General features: G+C 52.4%; 1 protein-coding gene across 1 annotated transcript; it reads right to left on the bottom strand.

The window, feature by feature from the left end:
- Positions 1-1005: 1005 nt before the first annotated feature.
- LOC103564601 (somatomedin-B and thrombospondin type-1 domain-containing protein-like) lies at positions 1006-18911 on the bottom strand. The gene is made up of 5 exons (XM_070589415.1): positions 18616-18911; positions 10233-10427; positions 7487-7565; positions 4960-5136; positions 1006-1476 (listed from the first exon to the last, which is right to left on the bottom strand). The coding sequence occupies exons 1-5, from the start codon at positions 18857-18859 to the stop codon at positions 1359-1361; spliced, it is 813 nt and encodes a 270-aa protein (XP_070445516.1). The 5' UTR covers positions 18860-18911; the 3' UTR covers positions 1006-1358.
- Positions 18912-19166: the final 255 nt, after the last annotated feature.

Here is a 19166-nt window from a genome sequence, read left to right as displayed (position 1 = left end):
CAAACCCAGGATGTGGCATTAAATAACTGATGCCAGTACACGCTACAAGATGGATGACCCGTGAAGACATTATGCTAAGTGAAAGAAGCCAGACACAAAAGACCGTTTGTAAGATCCCATTTCTGTGAAACGTCCAGGATGGAAAATCCACAGAACGAGAAAGTAGATTTGTGAGTGGTTGCTTAGGGTTGGAGGGGTCTGACGAGTGGGGAGAAACTGCTAACGGGTACGAGATTTCTTTTAGGGGGGACAAAAATGGTCTAAACTTAGGCGTTCGCATGGTTACACAATCCTGTGGACATAAAGAAAGGACTGGATGGTACACTTTAAATGCGTGAATGCGTGTACGCGAATTTTATTTCGATAAAGGTATTAAAAAATGTATTAATAATATTTGACTCCCAGGGGAAAAGAACACCCCCTTTCAAGTCTCTTGTAATTCTAACCTGTCAAGGAGCGAGTCTCCATTAGGCACCGTCTCTCCACCGCGTGCTAATTTCTTGTTTGAACAAGGACAGCGCGGGCTTCATGCTCAGCTCCCAAGCCACACTTGTTTGGTTTCCATCGCATTCAATTTTCTGATTGCCTTCTAATGATGGCAGCTGGTCATTCATCTCTTCGTTCCTTTATTCATTCAACAAATATTTATTGAGCATTATTGCATGTTCTAGGCACAGGGGACACAGCAAGGAACAAGACAGACCAAAATCCTGCCCTCATGGAGCTGATGTACTAGCGCAGGGAATTTCAGCAGTAGACGTAACTCTGCCCTCACTAGCTGTGTGACCTCGGGCAAATGGCTTAACTTCTCTGTGCTTCAATGTCCTCACATGTAAGATGGGGACAATAATTGCACCCAACTCAGGATCCGATGAGTCAACATGTATAATGGCCAGGATGGTACTTGGCATGCGGTAGGTACTTAATAAATATTTGTTTTATTTATCTTCATTTCTATTTATTATAAAACATTTCCTCTTTAAACACAAATATTTAAGAATAAGATTCCTTTTAAAATAAATTTATTTAAGTGAAAAAAGGGGGAGAGTGGAGAGTCAACAGAAGGAGGTGTGCAGACAGGGAGAACAGAGGAAAAGCCACAAGGGGGTTCAGGAGATGAAATCGGGGTGCCCTGAGCTAGAGGGACTGTGAGTAAGGCTATGACTCAGCTGGCACCGGGCGGAACGCAGAGCTATTCTCAGTGTCGGTGGAAGGCCGTAAGGACAAGGCTGTCCCTCCATCTCCCATCTGCAGACCTCTCCCCTCCCTCGTCCTGCGGGACCCTGAGACCCCGCTTCTCACTGCCAGCCAGGGAGGCTTCCGAGAGAGGAGGTCTGCACAGCGGGGGCCCGCGGCTCCTAGATGAAGACGAGGCTGTGGACCTCGGGGCAGGAGCAGTCCCGGGGCCGCCCCAGCCTCTCCCAGGTCCCTCGGCACCGGGGGTGGCCGGCCGCCTGCCACAGCAACAGCTGGTTCCTGCAAGAGACGGGGCTGCCTCAGTCACATTAGGACTCTCCTGGGCTCCAGGGCCGTTGGCCTTTGTGGGCCTCTTCCTCCACGCAAAAAATATTTTAAATCCCAGTTTATGACTGCCTTGTCTAGAGACGAATATAATCCAGGCTGGATTCATTATTCAATCTTCATTATTACATCTTTTCATCTTCTGATTTTAAAAGAAATTAAAATTTAAAATTTTTCGTGGGTCCTAGAAGTGCGTAGACCCTGGGCCCTGCGTCTACCGAGGGAAACGAAGATGTGCCTGATGGAGAAGTTGGCCCTGAGCTAGCCCCAGGGAGCCGACCCCAGAGGCCACATGGGGCAGTCCAGGCTCAGCTCTTAGGGTCTGGTGAGGCAGTGCTCTTACATGCTTGCTAGGAAAACCAGGCTAGTTGCTAAACCTCCCTGTGTCCCTCTGCCTCCTCTGTTGGGAGGCGACACAGTGCCATGGTTAAGAGCACAGGCTCTGAAATCAGTTGATGACCCAGCTCCTAGGAGCCGCCTTCTCCTCAAAAGGAAGCAGAAATATCCACCACCTGCGCCTTTCTAAAGGAGAGGGTCCAACGAGATACGTGTGCAGAGAAAATAGAAATGAGCATGATACTAATGGCTGACCATTTCGGCACCAAGAATGAACCAGCTGATGCTACAAGGCAGGCACGCGCACGAACCTTCAAACTTCACGACGAGCCAAAGAAGTCGGATTCCAAAGCACGCATCGTGTGATTTCATTTATGTAACATTTGAAAAAAAGCAAAAGTAAATTATAGAGCTCAGGGATCCAGAAGGAAAACTGGACAAGGGGTCACCGCAGAATTCAGGACGGTGGCTTCCTTTATGGGGGGTGGGCTGTGGTTAGGAGGGGGCCCAGGGGAGGACAGGAAGCTAGTCAGGCTCTACTCCTTGCCTGGGTGTGACTAACCAGGTATGCCTCCCTTCCAAACATTTGTTAACCTGCTCATATGTGTTCTAGCCAATTCTCTGTAGGTCTAATTCAAATCTTTAAGAAACACAAAATAATAACAATAGTAAGTAACCCTGATTGAGTGCCTATTATGTGCCAGGCCCTGTTCTAAGCTTGTGAGGCCTGAATGAGAACTCACATGTAAAGCACCTACTTGGTGCCCAACACACAGTAGGTGCACGACTATGGCAGGTGTTCCTTCTTCTTGTCCCAAACTCAGAGACACTTCTCAGGCTAAACAAACTCTCCGAAAATCCCCAACTGGCACAACTGACAGGTCGATCCCTCCCCTGCCGGGCCCTTTGCACACTGCCCTCGCCAGCTGCCCGGGGAAAGAATCCAGCTGACAGCTCATCTCCATCCTCGCTTTGATCCTCTGCCTCTGCCCAGTCCTGCCTGGTGAGCTCATGCCCCGATCAGCCCTTCCACCACCTGTTCGGTGAGCCTGGCCCCGGGGAGGGTGGGAGCAGGGGAGAGGCCTCTCTCTGGCACGGCCCTGCTCTGCTTTCCGTTCCTGCCCAAACCTGGTGGAGTCAGGGGTTCCTGCGAATTTCATCTCAGCCTCACCAAAGTGCCATGGTCTTCACTTGGGAGGATTTGCATCCCAAAAGAGAAATGTGGGATTAATCAGAGTCTTAGAACTAGAAAAGCTTATCCAAAAATGGATATATAAACTGAGGTTCTAAGAGGTAAGCTTCTAGCCCAAAGAATGAACCTCTAATGGTAGGATCTCAGGTCTAGGACAGGTAAGTAGGAGAGACACTGGGGTAGAGGGCAGCAAGGGCCTCCTTAGAGTGTGATAATATTGTCTGCCATCTATTTATTGGACACCTGCTATGTGCCAGGTCCCTCACATCTACTGTGTCTCATTTTCACAAAGTACCTATTATCATACCCATTTCATAGGTTAGACACGACAGTGGCAGCTTTCACTTCCGAGCATCCATCAGAGGCCAGGTGCTGTGCAAAGGGCTCAGGATCCTCCCCACAGTCAGAGTGGTGGGGACTATCAGGGTCAGGGGGTGGGCTTGCCCAGAGTCACACAGCTTGGAAGGCGCATAGGTGGGGTTTGAACCCGGATCTCTGCAGTTCCGATGCCTCTCGTTCAGACACGTGTCCCTAACACGCATCTGGCGTCAGCCCTGGGTTTGCAATGAGCGGGGCTGCTCCATTTCAAGAGGAAGGAAATCAACACCTTGAGAAATGAGAGAAGAACTGGAGACCCCAGAGAGCTCTCATTCCACCAGTACTGTCCCTGCGCTGGGAAAGCGCCGTCAGTGGGAAACGGTCTTGTCTAGTCTCCAGAGCTTGGCTCAGGGGTCTGAGTGGTTTCGGTTCAAATTCCACTTCTGTCACTTGCTAGATGTGTGACCTTGGGCACCTCTGCATCTCAGTCTCCTCATCTGGAAAGCAAAGATCCCAAAAGCATCCACTATGGGTTCTTGGAATGTTTCAACGGCATACTGTGTGTTAACGTGTCCTCACCTCCTTCCACGCTCCCCCTTGCTCACTCTACTCCGGCCACAATGGCGGCATGCTCCCACCTCAGGGCCTTTGCACTTGCTGTTCCCTCTGCCTGGAATGCCCTTCCCCCAGACATCCACATGGCTCCCTCCCGCATTTCCTTCAGATCTCTATTCAAATGTCACCTCCTTAGTGTCACTTTCCTTGAAAAATAACAACCCCAGAACTTCCCTCTCATTCTGCTTTCTTTCCCTGACATTTATCTCCCGTCTGACAAGTTACAGATTTATTTGTCTAACGTCTGTCTCCTCACAGCAGAATGTCATCTCCAGAAGGGCAGGGGCCACATCTGCTTTATTCACTGCGTCTCCCCAGTGCCCAAAACATTGCCTGGCACATGCTCAATAGTATGTGCTCAACAAATATTTATTGAATGAATGAATACAAAGAACTTAAAATAGTCGGTACATAGTAAGCACTCAATAAATGTTAGCTACTGTTACATTTAGTATGCTAAGTGCTTTCTGAGTCTAGGGAGCCGATGTAAGCCAAATCTGGGTTAAATCCTGCTGTGTGACCTTGACTAAGTCACACTGCCTCTCTGAGCCTCAGGTCCCCCATCTATAAAATGAGAGTAACCAAACTTGACTTATTCAGGGAATTGTGAGGATTTTATGACAATACCAGCTCCCTTTTCTTGAGTTCTTTCTGGATGCCAGGAGCTATGCTAAGTCCTCGACTTGCACGATCTTCCTTAACCTTCACCATCGCTCCCTGGGGAGGTCCTCTTCTTATCTGCATTTTCAGATGAGGAAACTGGGGTTCAGAGAGGTTATGAGATTGCCCAAGTTCACACAGCTGGAAGCGGCAGGAGCTGCTCCTCCTCAGACACTGGGCTCAGGACCTCCCTGGGCCCCGCCTGACCAGGGAGCAGCATCCAGCATCTCGCTCCTGCAGCACCTTCATCTCTCAGGTAGCAGAGAAGCCCCAGGCTCTCCAGTCACACCTCCCCAGGCCCCAGGCCCTCTGCTTACCCTTCGGCCCCACCGCCATCCCCGTAGCAGCGCCGGCTCCTGGCGTCCTGGGCAGGCCACTCACACCTCACACACACCGTGTGGCCCTGGGTCAGATACCTTGTCCACCGGGCATGGGGTGCCCTCACCTGTTGGCAGCTCCCGGGAATGGGCCCCAGCCGGAACTGGACACAGTACCTGCAGCCACACAGGGAGACACCACCCCGCGCACCTGTGAGCATTTATGGAGCACCTGCTGTACACCTAGGCCTGTGTAGGTCCAGCTTGGTACTATTTCCCTCCGACACAGAGCCCTTTCGGGCAACTCCATCTGCGTCAACGGGTTGCATCCAGCAGGAGACGCGGCTCCTGCTTCTTTAAGTGACTCTCATTGCGGGTTCCCATGCGTCAGGCCCTCTCCTCAGCACCACATCCAAAAGGCGACACAGGTTAGTTCTCATCCGTCTGCCCTACAAGGTCAGCCTCTGCAAAGGCAGGAACTGTTTCGTTCTGTTCACTGTTGTAGCCAACTCCTAGAACAGTACCTGGTTCCATAAGAATTTGCTGAATGAACCATTTGGTCCAATGGGATGGGCAAACCCCGCGAGGTAGGTGTAGCCCCAGTTTACAGAATAGGAAACTGAGGATCAGAGAGAGAGACAACTTGCCCAATAATAAGCTAATAAGTGGTGATGCCACCTAAACCCAAAAAGCCTCAACAAGCACACCACTGCATTTCATAAAAGATCCTGTTTCGTAGAAAAGATTCGCCACGGGAATTATTTAAAAGGGAAGCTCCCCATTCCGGGCTATCTGAAATAAGACCCAATTTGCCAAAATTTTACTCCTACCCAACTTTTTCTACAAGTCACAGTAAATGGGCCCCCCCTGCTGGAGGAGACGCAGCTTGTCAAGGCCTCGGGGTGACTCCATGTGGGGCTGGGGCCCTCTGGTGGCAGCAGCTTCTGGGAGGCCTCAGGAAAGCCAGTTTTCTTCTAGGACGGCCCAAGACCTGTCCTCAGCCCCTTCCTCCTGGAGCCACCCCCAGAACTCCTCCGGAATCTGTCCCTTACCGGAAGCCTGTGAAAAATGGAACTTTTCTCTTCCCAACACACCTTCTCTGCCCCGTTTGGTGTTTCATCTGGGCAGCTCTTGCCCTCCCCTACGTGGTCTCGGAGGGGCATTCCATCAAGGCAGCTGGTCCTGGCTCCCCACACCTGCCACCAGAGTGGGCAGATGACTGAAGGTGACCGATCAGAGTGCCCATCCTCCAGACGATGGTGACTGCTTCAGGGATGGGCCTGGGACCCTAGCAGACCGATCAGGGTCTCCTCCCGAAATGACACATGGAGACCGGGAGGAAGGACCCTCCGCTGGAGGGGCTACGCTGGGAGGCCGTGGGAAGGCTGGTGGTCATCTTGGCCACTGTAAGGAGAGAGGCTGGCTGCTTGAGAAGGAAGTCAATATATGGCGCGAGGGAGAGAACGAGAGAGGAGAGCAAGTACCAACCGCGTTATGTGACCTCTTGGCTTCAGCCATGCTCACAGTAATTCTATTTCAGAACTTCCTTTGCAGTTATGTAAACCAGTAATTCTTCTCACTCGAGCCCGTTTGAGCTGAGTTTCTGTCACTTGCAATGAAAAGAATCCTAACTAGTACACCCCGCCTCCCCGTCTCCACTGCCACTGCCTGAGTTCAGACCCTATTCTTTCAGTCGCAGCAGCCCCCCCCTCCCCCTACTGGCCTCCCTGATTCCCTCCTGGCCTCTCTGCAATCGATCCTCCAAACGGCATCCAAAGGGATCCTGTGAAAACCTAAGGGAGATCATGTCACTCCTTTGCTCAAAACGCTCCCGTGTCTCCCATTTCACGCAGGTGCCCAAATTCCCACCACAGCCTATAGGCACTATGAGATCTGATCCCTCCCCCCAATATATTTCTGACCTTATTTCCCACTCTCTCACTTTCCCTACACTCCAGCCACACAAGGTCCTGCTAATCCTTGAACACACTAGGCATGCCCTGCCTCAGGACCTTTGTACATGCTGGTCCCTCTTCCAGACCTGCTTTTCCCCCAGATAGCCTCCTCCTAAGATAGATCTCAGTTCAAAGGTCAAGTGAGGACGTCCCTGGCACCCTCACCCTCTTCCCTGATATATTTTTCTCCACAGCACTTGGCATCATCTGACACGCTATTTATTTTTTTTATAGTCTGTCTCCTCCGATTAGACAGTCCACTCCACGAGGACAAGTATTTCTGTCTCTTTTGTTCCTCGCTGTAGCCTCAAGGTCTGGCACAGTGCCTGTCATATAATGAGCACTCAGTGAATGTTGAGTGAATGAATGAAGGGAGGAAGGAATGAAGGTGAATGGAGAGCAATGATCAAGGCCTTCAAAAATCCATGTTAATTGAGCTTACAGACGTAACAGGACAAGAAATGAGGAGATAGTGAAGCTATCGAAGTGAGAGAGAGACGTGATGAAAGTTTAATCTGTAGAAAATATTCACAAACTTTAGTTTGACTTTGCGTTTATTGGCTTCCACTTACCCTGCTGTCTCCCGCTCCTTGGGGACACCTTGCTTTTTCCGCTCTTTCCCGTAGCTGCCTGTGGTTATCAGAGCAGGGACTGTGGGCCCAGGAGAAAACAGAGTTAGGTAGGCGAGCAACCCCCAGGCACAGACACCATGGGAAGCAGGGTTAGGTACTCCTGGTGGCCGGGGCTCATATATGGCAGTCCTAAGGAGACTGTGGGACCTTGTAACTGGGGAGTGGTCCCCACTGGGACCCTTAATGCAATGCTGGAGGCAGGGTCGTATTTCTCTCCGGGACTCAGAGCCTAGCACAGTGGGTTGCATAGTGGGTCTCAATAAAAGTTTTTCAAATGAATGATTTTGATGAATGAATAAGTGAGTGAGTAAAAAAGGGTAGATAAAAGAGTTGGCTGTATGGATGGATGGATAGATGGATGGATGGATGGACGGCCAAAATGATGAAAGAAAGAAAGGAAGAATGGATGGATGATGGGTAAATAAATGGAAGATGGGAGGATAGAAGAAAAGAGAGACAGAGATGTCTGACAGAAGAGATGATGGATGGCAGGAAGGATGGATGGAGAGATGACAGGAGGATGGAGAGATCAATGGATAAAAAAACAGATGAATGGAAAAGCGGATGGATGGATGAATGAATGGGTGGGAAGACATAAAGATGGAAAAAGGAAGTAGAGAGGGATGGATGGATAAATAAATTAATAAAATTATTTTGTTGGGCCAGCTTCCAAGTCTCTTCTTTCCTAGAGCAGACGGAGGAAGAGAACTGAGAGTCAGTCCACAAGAGGCTGGTGATACCTTAGGAAAATAAAAAAGCCAAAGGAAGTCCCTCCCCGTCCCTATTCCCTGAGTGATGGAGCTGAATCAAAGGTTGGGCGTTGAACGAATGCTGTGGCCTCAAGGAAGGTCATTCCAGCATCCCAGGCCCCTCTCTCTGCGGCTGCCCTAGAGACAGGACTTGGTCTTTGCCATATACTCTTAACACACAATTTCCCTTCCCTCCGCTCTTCCAGCACCCATGGTGCTTCTTTTGGCGCAGTCTACAGCAGGGAGGAGAGGCCCAGAGAAGCCCAGGTTCTAGTGCCAGCTCCCTCTCCTATCTCTGAGTGGTCTTGGTCAAGTTACTGCACCTCTCTGAGCCTCAGTCTCCTCCTCAGCAAAACGGGGACGATACCAGAACCTACATCATAGAGTTACTGTCAGAGCTAAATAAGATGATCTACAATGAGTCATGTGTCTTGGGCAAGTTTCGTGCCTTCCTGAGCCTTGGTTTCCCCCTCTGTAAATGAGAATAGGAACATTGGCCTCACAGAGTCAAGTAATGTGGCAAAGAGCTTGGCACATGGTAGGGCAGTCAGGAAAATCCTCCTGGGGAAAAGTGGCACCTATGCAGGAAATGATGAACCAGGCAAGGTGAGGCAGGGCAGAGGGGCAACAATTTCCGGGCACTGCCACTTCATCACCCCATTGCCACCACCTGGTGCAGCCACTGTCCTCTCTCGCCTGCCCCACTGCAGTAGCCTCTTCCCTGGTCCCCCTGCTGCGCTCTGACCCCTTTCATAAGCTGTCCCCACAGTGGTCAGAATGACCCTTTAAAACACAGGCCGGGCTGGTAGCGCAGCAGTTAAGTGCACATGTTCTGCTTCAGCGGCCCGGGGTTCGTCAGTTTGGATCCCGGGTGTGGACATGGCACCACTTGGCAAGCCATGCTGTGGTAGCCGTCCCACATATAAAGTAGAGGAAAATGGGCATGGATGTTAGCTCAGGGTCAGCCTTCCTCAGCAAAAAGAGGAGGATTGGCAGCAGTTAGCTCAGGGCTAATCTTCCTCAAAATTAATTAATTAATTAATTAATTAAATAAAACATAGGCAGAGGGAAGAAGCAGATGAGACCGGAGGAGGCAAGAGCCCGCGCTCATGGCCAGAGGAGGAGACTGGGTTCCCGGAGCACCAGGTGGCCCCTGGAGAATTTAATCAGGAAGGTGGCACCACGGTAAGATTCCTGTTGTAGGATGACCTACCCTCCCCGCCAGGCGGTGGCACGGGGAGAGTGGAAGGGGACAGTTTAACCCTGCGGCCTGCCATTCTAGCCCTTCAGGAAAACCACTTCACACAGTTGGTGAACTTCTTCAGCTGTAAAATGAGCGTCACCTGTTTTTCATAGTGATACAAAACCCCTTTGTCAGGGTGTGCAATGTGGTGGACCTCCCTTGTCTTGCCCGCCCTGCAACCATTCTCCCCAATCTCCCTTTGGAGAACACCCCTCCCCTACTCTCATTCAGATGGGGCTGACCATTCCCCCCACCCCCACCAGATTCAAAGGGAGAGCCAGCCTGAGAAGGAGGCCAACTCAGAGGTAAACAGAGCTGAGAGATTCCTAGCAACACTGCTTGAGGCCCTGGATCCAGCCATGCCTGAATGTAGCCCCAGGAATTTTAGTTACATGAGCCACATATTTTGGCTCTGATCAGTTCAAGTTGGGTTTCCCATCATCTGCATTCAAACCAAGTCCCGGCTGATTCACATTGAGAGATGAGTAGAAAGAGAGATCCCCTCTCTTTCCTCTGAGATCCCCAGAGGAAGTCAGAGCTTCTTACCTCATTCACAAGGTGAGGAGTGGGGGACCAGAGCAAAGGAAGGCAGAGTCCCACCCCAACCTCAGACCCTCCCCAGGAACTCGTGGAGGGCCTTGCCGTCCAGCCAGGCTGTTCCCACTGACAGCCGCCCCCAGCCGCCCCTACTCACGCAAGGACTGTTGGCACTCCACTCCTGGGTGGCTCCAGTACTCCACGCAGCCAGCCCGCTCCTCCAGCGGGGGGCAGGGGGCACCCCCGTTCCTTGGTTCCTGCAGGACATGCCTCTGGCGGACACGGTAAGAGACCTGGCAGGGCTTGACACAGCGACTCCAGCCACTCCACTTTGCCACAGCGCAGGGGACCGCTGGAAGAGAAGGCGGCATCTCCAAGGGCAACTTCTACGCAGTTGGGCTGGCCAGCGACCAGGGCTGCACCTTCCCCACGAACCAAACCCCCAAAAACACCGCAATGAGAGCCAGAACACTTGCAGACCTGAGCCCACGCCTTCGGTGAAAGCTTCTCCACGACAACTGTTTGCACATCGACCTCAACTTAGAATCCCACGGTTTATTGATCCATCCTCCTAGCAATGGTCATTTAGGTTGTTTGCATCACTTGTTCCGTCAATAAACACTTCCTAAGTGCTAATGGCAACTCATTTAACCTCACTGTGCCTCAGTTTCTTCTGCTGTCAAATGGGAATAAGAACAGTATTCACCTGATAGGGCGACTTTGAGGGTTCAACCAGATGTGACATAAAGCATTTGCTCCCGGCACAGAGCAAGTGCCCCGCGAACACTGGCTCTTCCTCTGCAGCAGTGAAACGAACCACAGCTACACCACCACCAACAGGGGGTGGAAGGAAGCCTCTTGCAGAAGCTATTTCTGGTGTGATACTATTTACACACAGTTTTAAAATCTGCAAAACAGTGCTATATTGTGTCTAAGAATCCACACAGGTATTATATAAATATATGATACTATAGATATTTAAGTATATATATATATATACACACACACACACACACACACACTAAGTACATATTTACGAGTCAATCCTCACTATTTGCTGATTCTGTATTTACGAATTTGTCTATTTGCTAAAATTTATTTGTAACCCCAAAATCAATACTTGAGAGCTCTTTGTAGTCATTCACAGACATACACAGAACAGCAAAAATTTTGAGTCACGCAAAGGGCGCCTTCACAGCCAAGGTCAACCAAGGCGCTGATCCGCCTCCTCAGATGGAGGCGGCAGGTGGCCGTGTGGAGTCGTGCAAGCAGGGCTGGCTCTGGGGCCAGAGGGACGGGGTTTGAATCTCAGCTCTGGCATCTGTTAGTGGGGCGGCCTCATGCTGGTCACTTACTTCTGGGCCTCATTTTTCTCTTTTGTAAAATAAATAAAATAGAATCTACCAGAATGAGTTGATTTAGGATTTAAGATTATAATCTTTGTCCATATTTCCCCCGGAGATAATGGTTCAGCATTCATCAACGCAGTGTTTTACAGAACAAAACTACTGTGCATCATGAGAACTGACTGGGTATATTGATATATATAAATGCATGGGAATTAAAATGCCAATTTCAGCACAGTGGTTACCTCTGAGGAGAGAGGGAAGGAGGGCCACTGGGGAGGGGAATACAGAAGCTCCAGTAGCGCTGGTCAGGCTGGTTTCTTAGCTTCCCAGGAGAGTTTGTTGTATTATTCTCTCTCCATTGGAGCATGTCTGAAATAGTTCATCACATAAAAGAAGGAAGATGCTTGGGGTCCGCGTCCTTGAGACGCTCCGTGTGCTGCCACAGTCGGGGCTCAATGGGTATGTCTTTTCTGATGATGTGGCCTCTGGGACCTTCAGCTTTTTCATCCACCCACAGTCCCAGACCAAGACTGGGCCAAACCAGACAGGGAAGGCGGTCTGGCCGAAACACGGAATCTGTAGACTTCCCCAGGGAGAGAATGTCTGTGGATGTGCCAGCAAGGCTTGACAGTGACACACACACGCGCTCATGCACACACAAGGCGGCTACTACTGTCAGAATGAGTTCGCTCATTCCACACGTGTTTACCAAGCATCTACTGTGAGCCAGGAGACACCGCGGTGAACAGGAAAGTCAAGGTCTGTCCTCAGGAGAAGCACTCACCGGCTATGAGACATGTCCTGTTCAGCTACGTGAAAATGTGAGAACAAGTGTGCATCCTTGAACCGAGCAAATGAGATTACTGTGTTTTAAAAACAGCCAGCCTTGCCTCAGCACCTCAGGAAGTCACACGCTCCTCACACAGATCTCAACTCTTAGCAGAGCTGAAATGCTCAGAGGAGGGAGGGAGGGAGGAAACGAGGAACGACAGCCTAACAATCATCGACTGCTTCCATCACCCACCTAACAACGAGATCAGTTATGTCACTGGTGCTGGACCAGGCAAGTCCCACACACAAGCTCATGTGGCCGTCACAGCGACCTTAGGAGGCTGCGTTCTCCAGATGCCTCTGAGCCGTGTACCCTTCAGGAGGCCCGTGCATCCCAGAGGCTCCCTGGTCCCCCGGCTGCCAGTGAGTTCTGCCAGTGGGGGCACCGCAGGGAGCGCAGCCCAGATGTTCATTGTCCCCGGACCCCCGCCTCAGCCTGTCTCCTCGGTGGGGGACCCTCAGCCATGGATCCTGCTCTCACCAGGCTCCAATAACGCCATTTCCTCCTGCGCCGCCCCCCCCCCCATCATTGTGAATAGAGCCCTCCTCAAACGTCTTCCATTCAACCCTTCTGGGTGTACCACCGGTCACATGCCGGGCCCCGACTCCAATATGCATTCGCACTATTGTCAAATCCATCTCACAGAGGAGGCAAGTGGAGCCTAAAGGGGGTGGAATATCGGAGGCGAGCCAAGGCGCTGGAGTCAGAAAACCCTGGATTCAAACTGCTGTCTCCCAGGATTGCAGCAATGACAAATGCGGAGCACTGAGTAGATCTCAAATGCCCGAGACAACAGAGGTCTTTATGCATTTACTCCACAACTACTGTGGGCCTACTGTGTGCCAAGCACTGGGCCGGGAGCCAGGATCACAGATGAGCAAAGTAGAAAAGGCCTCTGCCCTCAGGGAGCTGACGTTCCATGGGGGAAACAGACAAAAAACAACACAATATATGATGTAATTTCAACAAGTGACTCGTGCTGAGAAAAAACAAAGCAGAATAAGAGCATCAGGGGTGGGATGATAAGAAACTATTTTAGATGGAGGGGTCAAAGGACATCTGAGGAGGGAAGGAAGGGAGCTGTGCATGTATCTGGGAGGGAAGAGTTCCAGGCAGAGGGAATAGGCAGTGCAAAGGCCCTGAGGCAGGGTCAAGGTTGGATGCTGGAGGGACAGCAAGAAGGCCCGTGTGGCTGGAGCATAACAAGCAGGAAGGAAGGTGGCAGGAGGTAACGTCGGAGAGGGAGGGGACAGTGGCAGCACCCAGGGCTTCGAGGACTCCTGTGAGGGGTTTGGATTTTATTCTAAGCATTCTAAGAAAAGCCATTGCTGCATTGTTCTGAGCAGAGGAGTGACATGATCATATTTAAGGTTGTAGAAGGATGTCCCTAGCTGCTGGGTGGGGTGAGACGGTACCCTGGGAAGTAGTGAGACCAGCAAGACAGCTACTGCAGTGGTCCAGGCCAGAGAGGATAATCTATAGTAGAGGAAGAGCGAGAAGAAATGAGTTTTGGCCATTGGAAGTGTTTGCAGAGTGGCTGGACAACCTGACAGGGAGACTGCAGACCAGATTTGGGCACTGCCTGGGCGGCTGGACCGACAGGGAGCACCAAAGTCCCACCGTGATCCCCTGCCTGCCCTGCCAGGCAGGTGAGAGATTTTGCAGAAAACTAGGCAGATGCCAACCCCACATATATTCTTTGCATGTCACCCGGCATGAGTGAAGTCACCAGGAAGCATGTGCCACCCCCAGGGAACTGTCATCCCACTTCACCTAGGCCTGGGGTCGTGACCTCGGTGCATTCACGGGATTATTCATATCTTGCCAGCCTGCTCCACTAGACAGTCAGCTCCATGGAGGCAGGGTCCTTTCCCTGCTGAATCCCAGCGCCAAGCAAGCACCTGGCACACAGGGGCCCAGCGAGGTTAGAGCCAGTGAACACCGAGGGAGCCCATCTTGCCTCAGCAACAACAAAGGAAATAGGACCACAGGTTGGCGTTGCAGAAGGTACCACCAGATGGCGGTGTTTCCCCAAACAAAAGCCATCCCACCTTTCTCCTGGTAAAGGAGAAATTCCAGCTTATCAGTGTAGCTGAAAAGGGGCGACGGGAGGAGGGTCGGGGGCAGGCGGTTAGGGTTGCTCATCCAGCCCTGGAGACCCAGATAACATCAGGCCAGCTGAGCCTGCTGGAGCCAGACCGAATTTCCCACAGTCCCCTGGATCCTTCTGCCCCTATGCCAACAGGCCCCGGCTTGGCGAGAAATGCCTTTCTGCACGATCCTAACCCCACCTTCCTCTCTGAACCTCATCGTCTGGCCCCCTGACCCTCCATCATCCTCACTGTCTACCAAAAGGATTTTCCTGGAATGCAGCTCCAGCCCGCCAGCTGAAATCCTTTTGCGGTTCCTGTCTCCTATTGAAGTGGTTCATAAAAGGTCTTTTTTGATAGTGGATCGTAGAGACCCCCTCAAGCCTAGTGGCTAAAAATCTAAGAGTTCCTGCAAAACATCCCCAGTCACACCCTCCCTCCTCTTGTTGAAAGTCTCAGCATGCTTTTACTACAAGTTCCCTGAAATGCATGGTCTCCCGCAGCTCAGAAGTGGGCAACTGTCACTTCTGCCCTCCCAGCCCCTGACTCCCTTCTGATAACACCACCTCAGTTTTCTTTTGAGGATCCAATCTTCCCACTCTCAGTCCATGTGGTTTGCACAGGGCTGACCTCACTCTCTCATTCCTGGGATTAGGGCATGTGCCCCAGCCATGGCCAATTGACACATTCCTTCTCCCTAGGCTCAGTGACTGACTAGATCACGGATGAGCATGTAACCCAAACCAGGCCCAGGAAAACCAGCCCTTGGATTTGGACTGGAACAACTTGGGAAAGGATGCTCTCATTCCACTAAGGATGCCAGTTTGGAGCTATGGGGTACTATCTTTGCCACCACTTGGTGACAGCATGCCTTAGAATGAAGCTAACACAAGCAGAGACGAAAGGAGGAAAGAGATAAGAGTCCTGATGACATCCTTGGAGTCCCTGGATCCAACCATGCCTGAAGTGAGAATCCATGGATTATTTTTCACTTACTTGAGCCAATAAATTCCCTTATTAGCTTAAGTCAATAGAAGTTGTCCCACAATCCTAAGAGTACTGACTAGTACAATGAATATCTAAGTGCATAAATGGGGACATTGATCCTTACAGGGCTGAAATGAGAATTAAAGAGTATAAAATAGGGGGCCAGCCAGGTGGCGCAGCAGTTAAGTGCGCATGTTCCTCTTTGGCAGCCCGGGGTTCCCCAGTTGGGATCCCGGGTGTGGACATGGCACCGCTTGGCAAGCCATGCTGTGGTAGGCATCCCACATATAAAGTAGAGGAAGATGGGCATGGATCTTAGCTCAAGGCCAGTCTTCCTCAGCAAAAAAGAGGAGGATTAGCAGCAGATGTTAGCTCAGGGCTGATCTTCCTCAAAAAAAAAAAAAAAGAGGAAGATTGGCACAGATGTTAGCTCAAGGACATTATTTCTCACCAAAAAAAAAATAATAATAATAGAAGAGTATAAAATATCTGAAAATGTTCGGTAAAGAACTTGAAAAATGTGAAGTAACAATGTCCATCCTTTAAGGCCTTGCTAGTCACTCCAGCCCCACCCTCTCCCTCCCTCCACCCCATCCTCACCAACCATTTCCAAGCCCCATCTTGCTCGGATTAAAATTGTTGATTTCTTTCACAGCTACCCCGTCTCCCAAAGACAGATTATAAGCTTGAGGGGGGCCCAGAGCCCCATCTTTCCAGCCCCCACCATGCACAGCTGGGTGCACAGCAGGCGGCCAGCAATTTGATGGAAGGCGGGCAGTGTCAAGAGATTCCCTTCCGCCCCGCTTCCGCTCAGGCGTCCCTCCCACCCTCGGCAGCCACACAATATTGCGGTCTGGAGCCAGATTGCTGGGGTGCAAATCCCAGATTCGCTGCTTAATAGCTGTGCAACTCTGAGCAGGCCACTACCTCTGGGCCTCAGTGCCTCAAGTGTAAAATGGGCAGGATAACACTGGCCATTCCATAGGGTTGTTAGGAGGTTTACAGGAGACAATTTAGGTAAGGCCCTTAAAACAGTCCCTCCCCGGCACGTCGTAAGCACTCAGTAAACGCTGGGGGTTTCTTAGTCATCCTCAGTATCTCCCTCCACCACAACCAATTAGTAAAGTCAGTCAACTTCATCTAAATCATTCATGAAAAATCATACACTTCTCTCCATCTCTTCCCTGGTAACTGGTCCCCACGTCCCCTGCTCCCCTGGGAGGTAGAAGAGTAAACTTTTCCCCGGTCTATTCACAAGACCTTGGCTCCGCCCAGCCCAGATCCAAGGCCTGCTGCCTTTTGACACCTTCCCAAAGGAGCGAAACAAAGAGGGAGGTCAGGCGTTGAGGCTCCTGGGCCCACCAGCCCAAGCTCTTTACACAACCCTGCAAAACGCTGGGGAGCTGAATAACATCGCGAGATTCTGAGGGCGAGGGTCAGACCTCAGGCGGTGGGAATCTATCCCTGATCCCTCTGCCGGGCCCCTTCCTGGGCTCCCAGTCCAGGCTGTGGGAGGGGAGCCCCGGCGGGTGCAGCCCCACACTCTGAGCGACTCCAGCCGCAGGCGCTCTGTGCGGAAAGCAGAGTAGGAAAGTGTTCCCAAGACAGTCCTTCCGCAAGTCTAACCTGGAGGAGTTTCATTTGCTGCGATTTGGGAAGACATCACACCCAAAATTCCTTTTTCCTCTCACTGCTGCCTGAATTTCCGCCAGTGGCCACTCAAACTTGTGGGAAGCAGCCCGGGCCTAGAAGACCCAGGATCAGACCCAAGTCTAACGCCTGCTGGGTCCCCTGGGCTGGCCAAAGCACCCCCTTGTCTGCGCGGTGCCTTCCTCATCTGCTGAATGGGGACGTTATTATATACCAGATCCCCAGCGCTCCTGGGCACAGAGCAGCTCGGTGCCCAATAAACGGCGGGTCTCTCCAATTGTGGACTTTTGAAAGGTGCCCTCTCTTTTAAATGTAAACTCCTGGAGGAACGCCACTGACGACGTCTCAGGGTACAGAGGGCCCAACCGCCGTCTCTCCTCCCTGACCCAGGGAAGTTGGATCATATCCACTTGACAAGGTGACAGAATTTAGAGTTTCGTCTCCAGTGGGTGTGAAAAATTTACGCCTGGCATTTACAAAGGACAGAGGCCTCCCCACTAGAGACTCAACAAAAGCTGCCCCTAATTTCAGAGCCCGCTGGACACTGCTCTGCGGGGGGCCTTTCTGGGGAAGGCTTGGACCCTGGTCTGGCGGCCACGGCCGGCCAGCACCGGGACCACAGGTGGCCTTGCCTGCATTCGAATCAGGCCCCGCTGCCTCCGCCCACCTGACCTGGTTTTACCTGCTCCCCGCCCACCCCCTACCCCCCCCCCCCCCACTTTCCTCCGCCCCTCCCCTCCCGGACACCCAGCCCCGGTCCTCTCTCCTTTCTCTCAGCGTCGCTCCTCTCCGAGTTCCCTCGGCTTCTCAGCTCCCTCTCCATCTGCCCTGGGAACCCCTGGCTGACAATGCAGCGCGTGCGCCCGCGCCTCCCTCACGCCCCTCCAGGCCCCACGCCCTTCCCCCAGCTGGAGCTGCCAGATAAAATACAAGACGCCTAGTTACATTTGAATTTCAGAAAAATAATTCATGATTTTTAATGTAAGTTTGGTCCATGCAATATTTAAACATACTTTTACGAAAAACATTATTGGTCGTTTATCCGAAATTCAAGTTTAACTGGGCATCCTGTGTTTTTATTTGCTAAATCTGGCACCCCACTCGAACCCAAGCGCCCTCTCCTCCCTCGCACCCCTCGAGGCCTCACGGGCCCCTCTGACCGCACACACGTCCCTCCTCCCTCCTTAGCGCGTGGGCGCGCCCCCTCCTCTCCCGCGCCCCTCCACGCCTGCACGCGCCCACTGCCGTTCGGGGCCCCGCGTCCCGCACCCCGGCCTGGCTCCTGCGCCTCTTCCACGAGCCCTCCCACTCTCGCACCGCCCTCCACGTCCCGCGCGCAGTCCTTGCACCTGTTCCTCCCAAACACCCCTCAACTCTCCACGCGCCCCTGTCCATTCCGCCCCCCGAGACTCGCGCGCCCCTGTCCCTGCCACGCGCATCTTTCTCCGCGCGCACCTCCACAGCCCACTCTTCCCCCTGGTGTCCTGCGCGCCCGTGTTCCTCCTTGCTCGCGCGCCTCCGATGCCTAGAACCCACTCCATGGGCGGCTTCCTTCCTTCTTTCCTTCCTTCCTCCCTCCGCCGCACCCCCATACCGTCGCTCCCCTCGGCGCCTCGCGCTCCCGGGGCGCACCTGGGCAGGCCCGCGCGTAGTCCTCGCAGCAGTCCCGCCCCGCCCCGCACGCCTGGTCGCAGAAGCAGCGCGGGGGCCCGCGGGCGGCGCAGGTCGGGTCACGGCCCGGGCAGCAGCGGCCCAGCGCGGCGCAGCCCTGCCCCGACCAGAGAGCACCTAGCGACCCCCGGGCCCGGGACACCGCGGCCACCGCGGCCAGGGCGAGCGCCAGGGGCAGGATCCGCGCCGCGCGGCGCTGGGCCATGACCGGACTCAGGCTGGGGACCGGACGCCGTCGGACACCGACGCCACGCGGCCCGCCCCGTGCTGGGCGGAGGCTCCTGGCCGGACCTCGCCCCAGACCCACCTCCTACCTGTCACGAACTGATATCCACCTGCATTCGTTCCATCCAAACTTTGCACAGCTTGTGGCAGTGAAATAAACCGCAACAGCTTTGCAGGGGTCTCCACTGAGGCGACACAGAGATTCATCAAAGCGATATATTATAATAGATAACAATAGTATATTGTTATAGCGAGAATATCAGTAATAGCCACTGTACCATAATTAT

This window comes from Equus przewalskii, chromosome 21 (assembly GCF_037783145.1).
Source record: "Equus przewalskii isolate Varuska chromosome 21, EquPr2, whole genome shotgun sequence".
Classification (NCBI taxonomy): Eukaryota; Metazoa; Chordata; class Mammalia; order Perissodactyla; family Equidae; genus Equus; species Equus przewalskii.
This window is presented reverse-complemented; position numbering and strand designations above follow the sequence as displayed.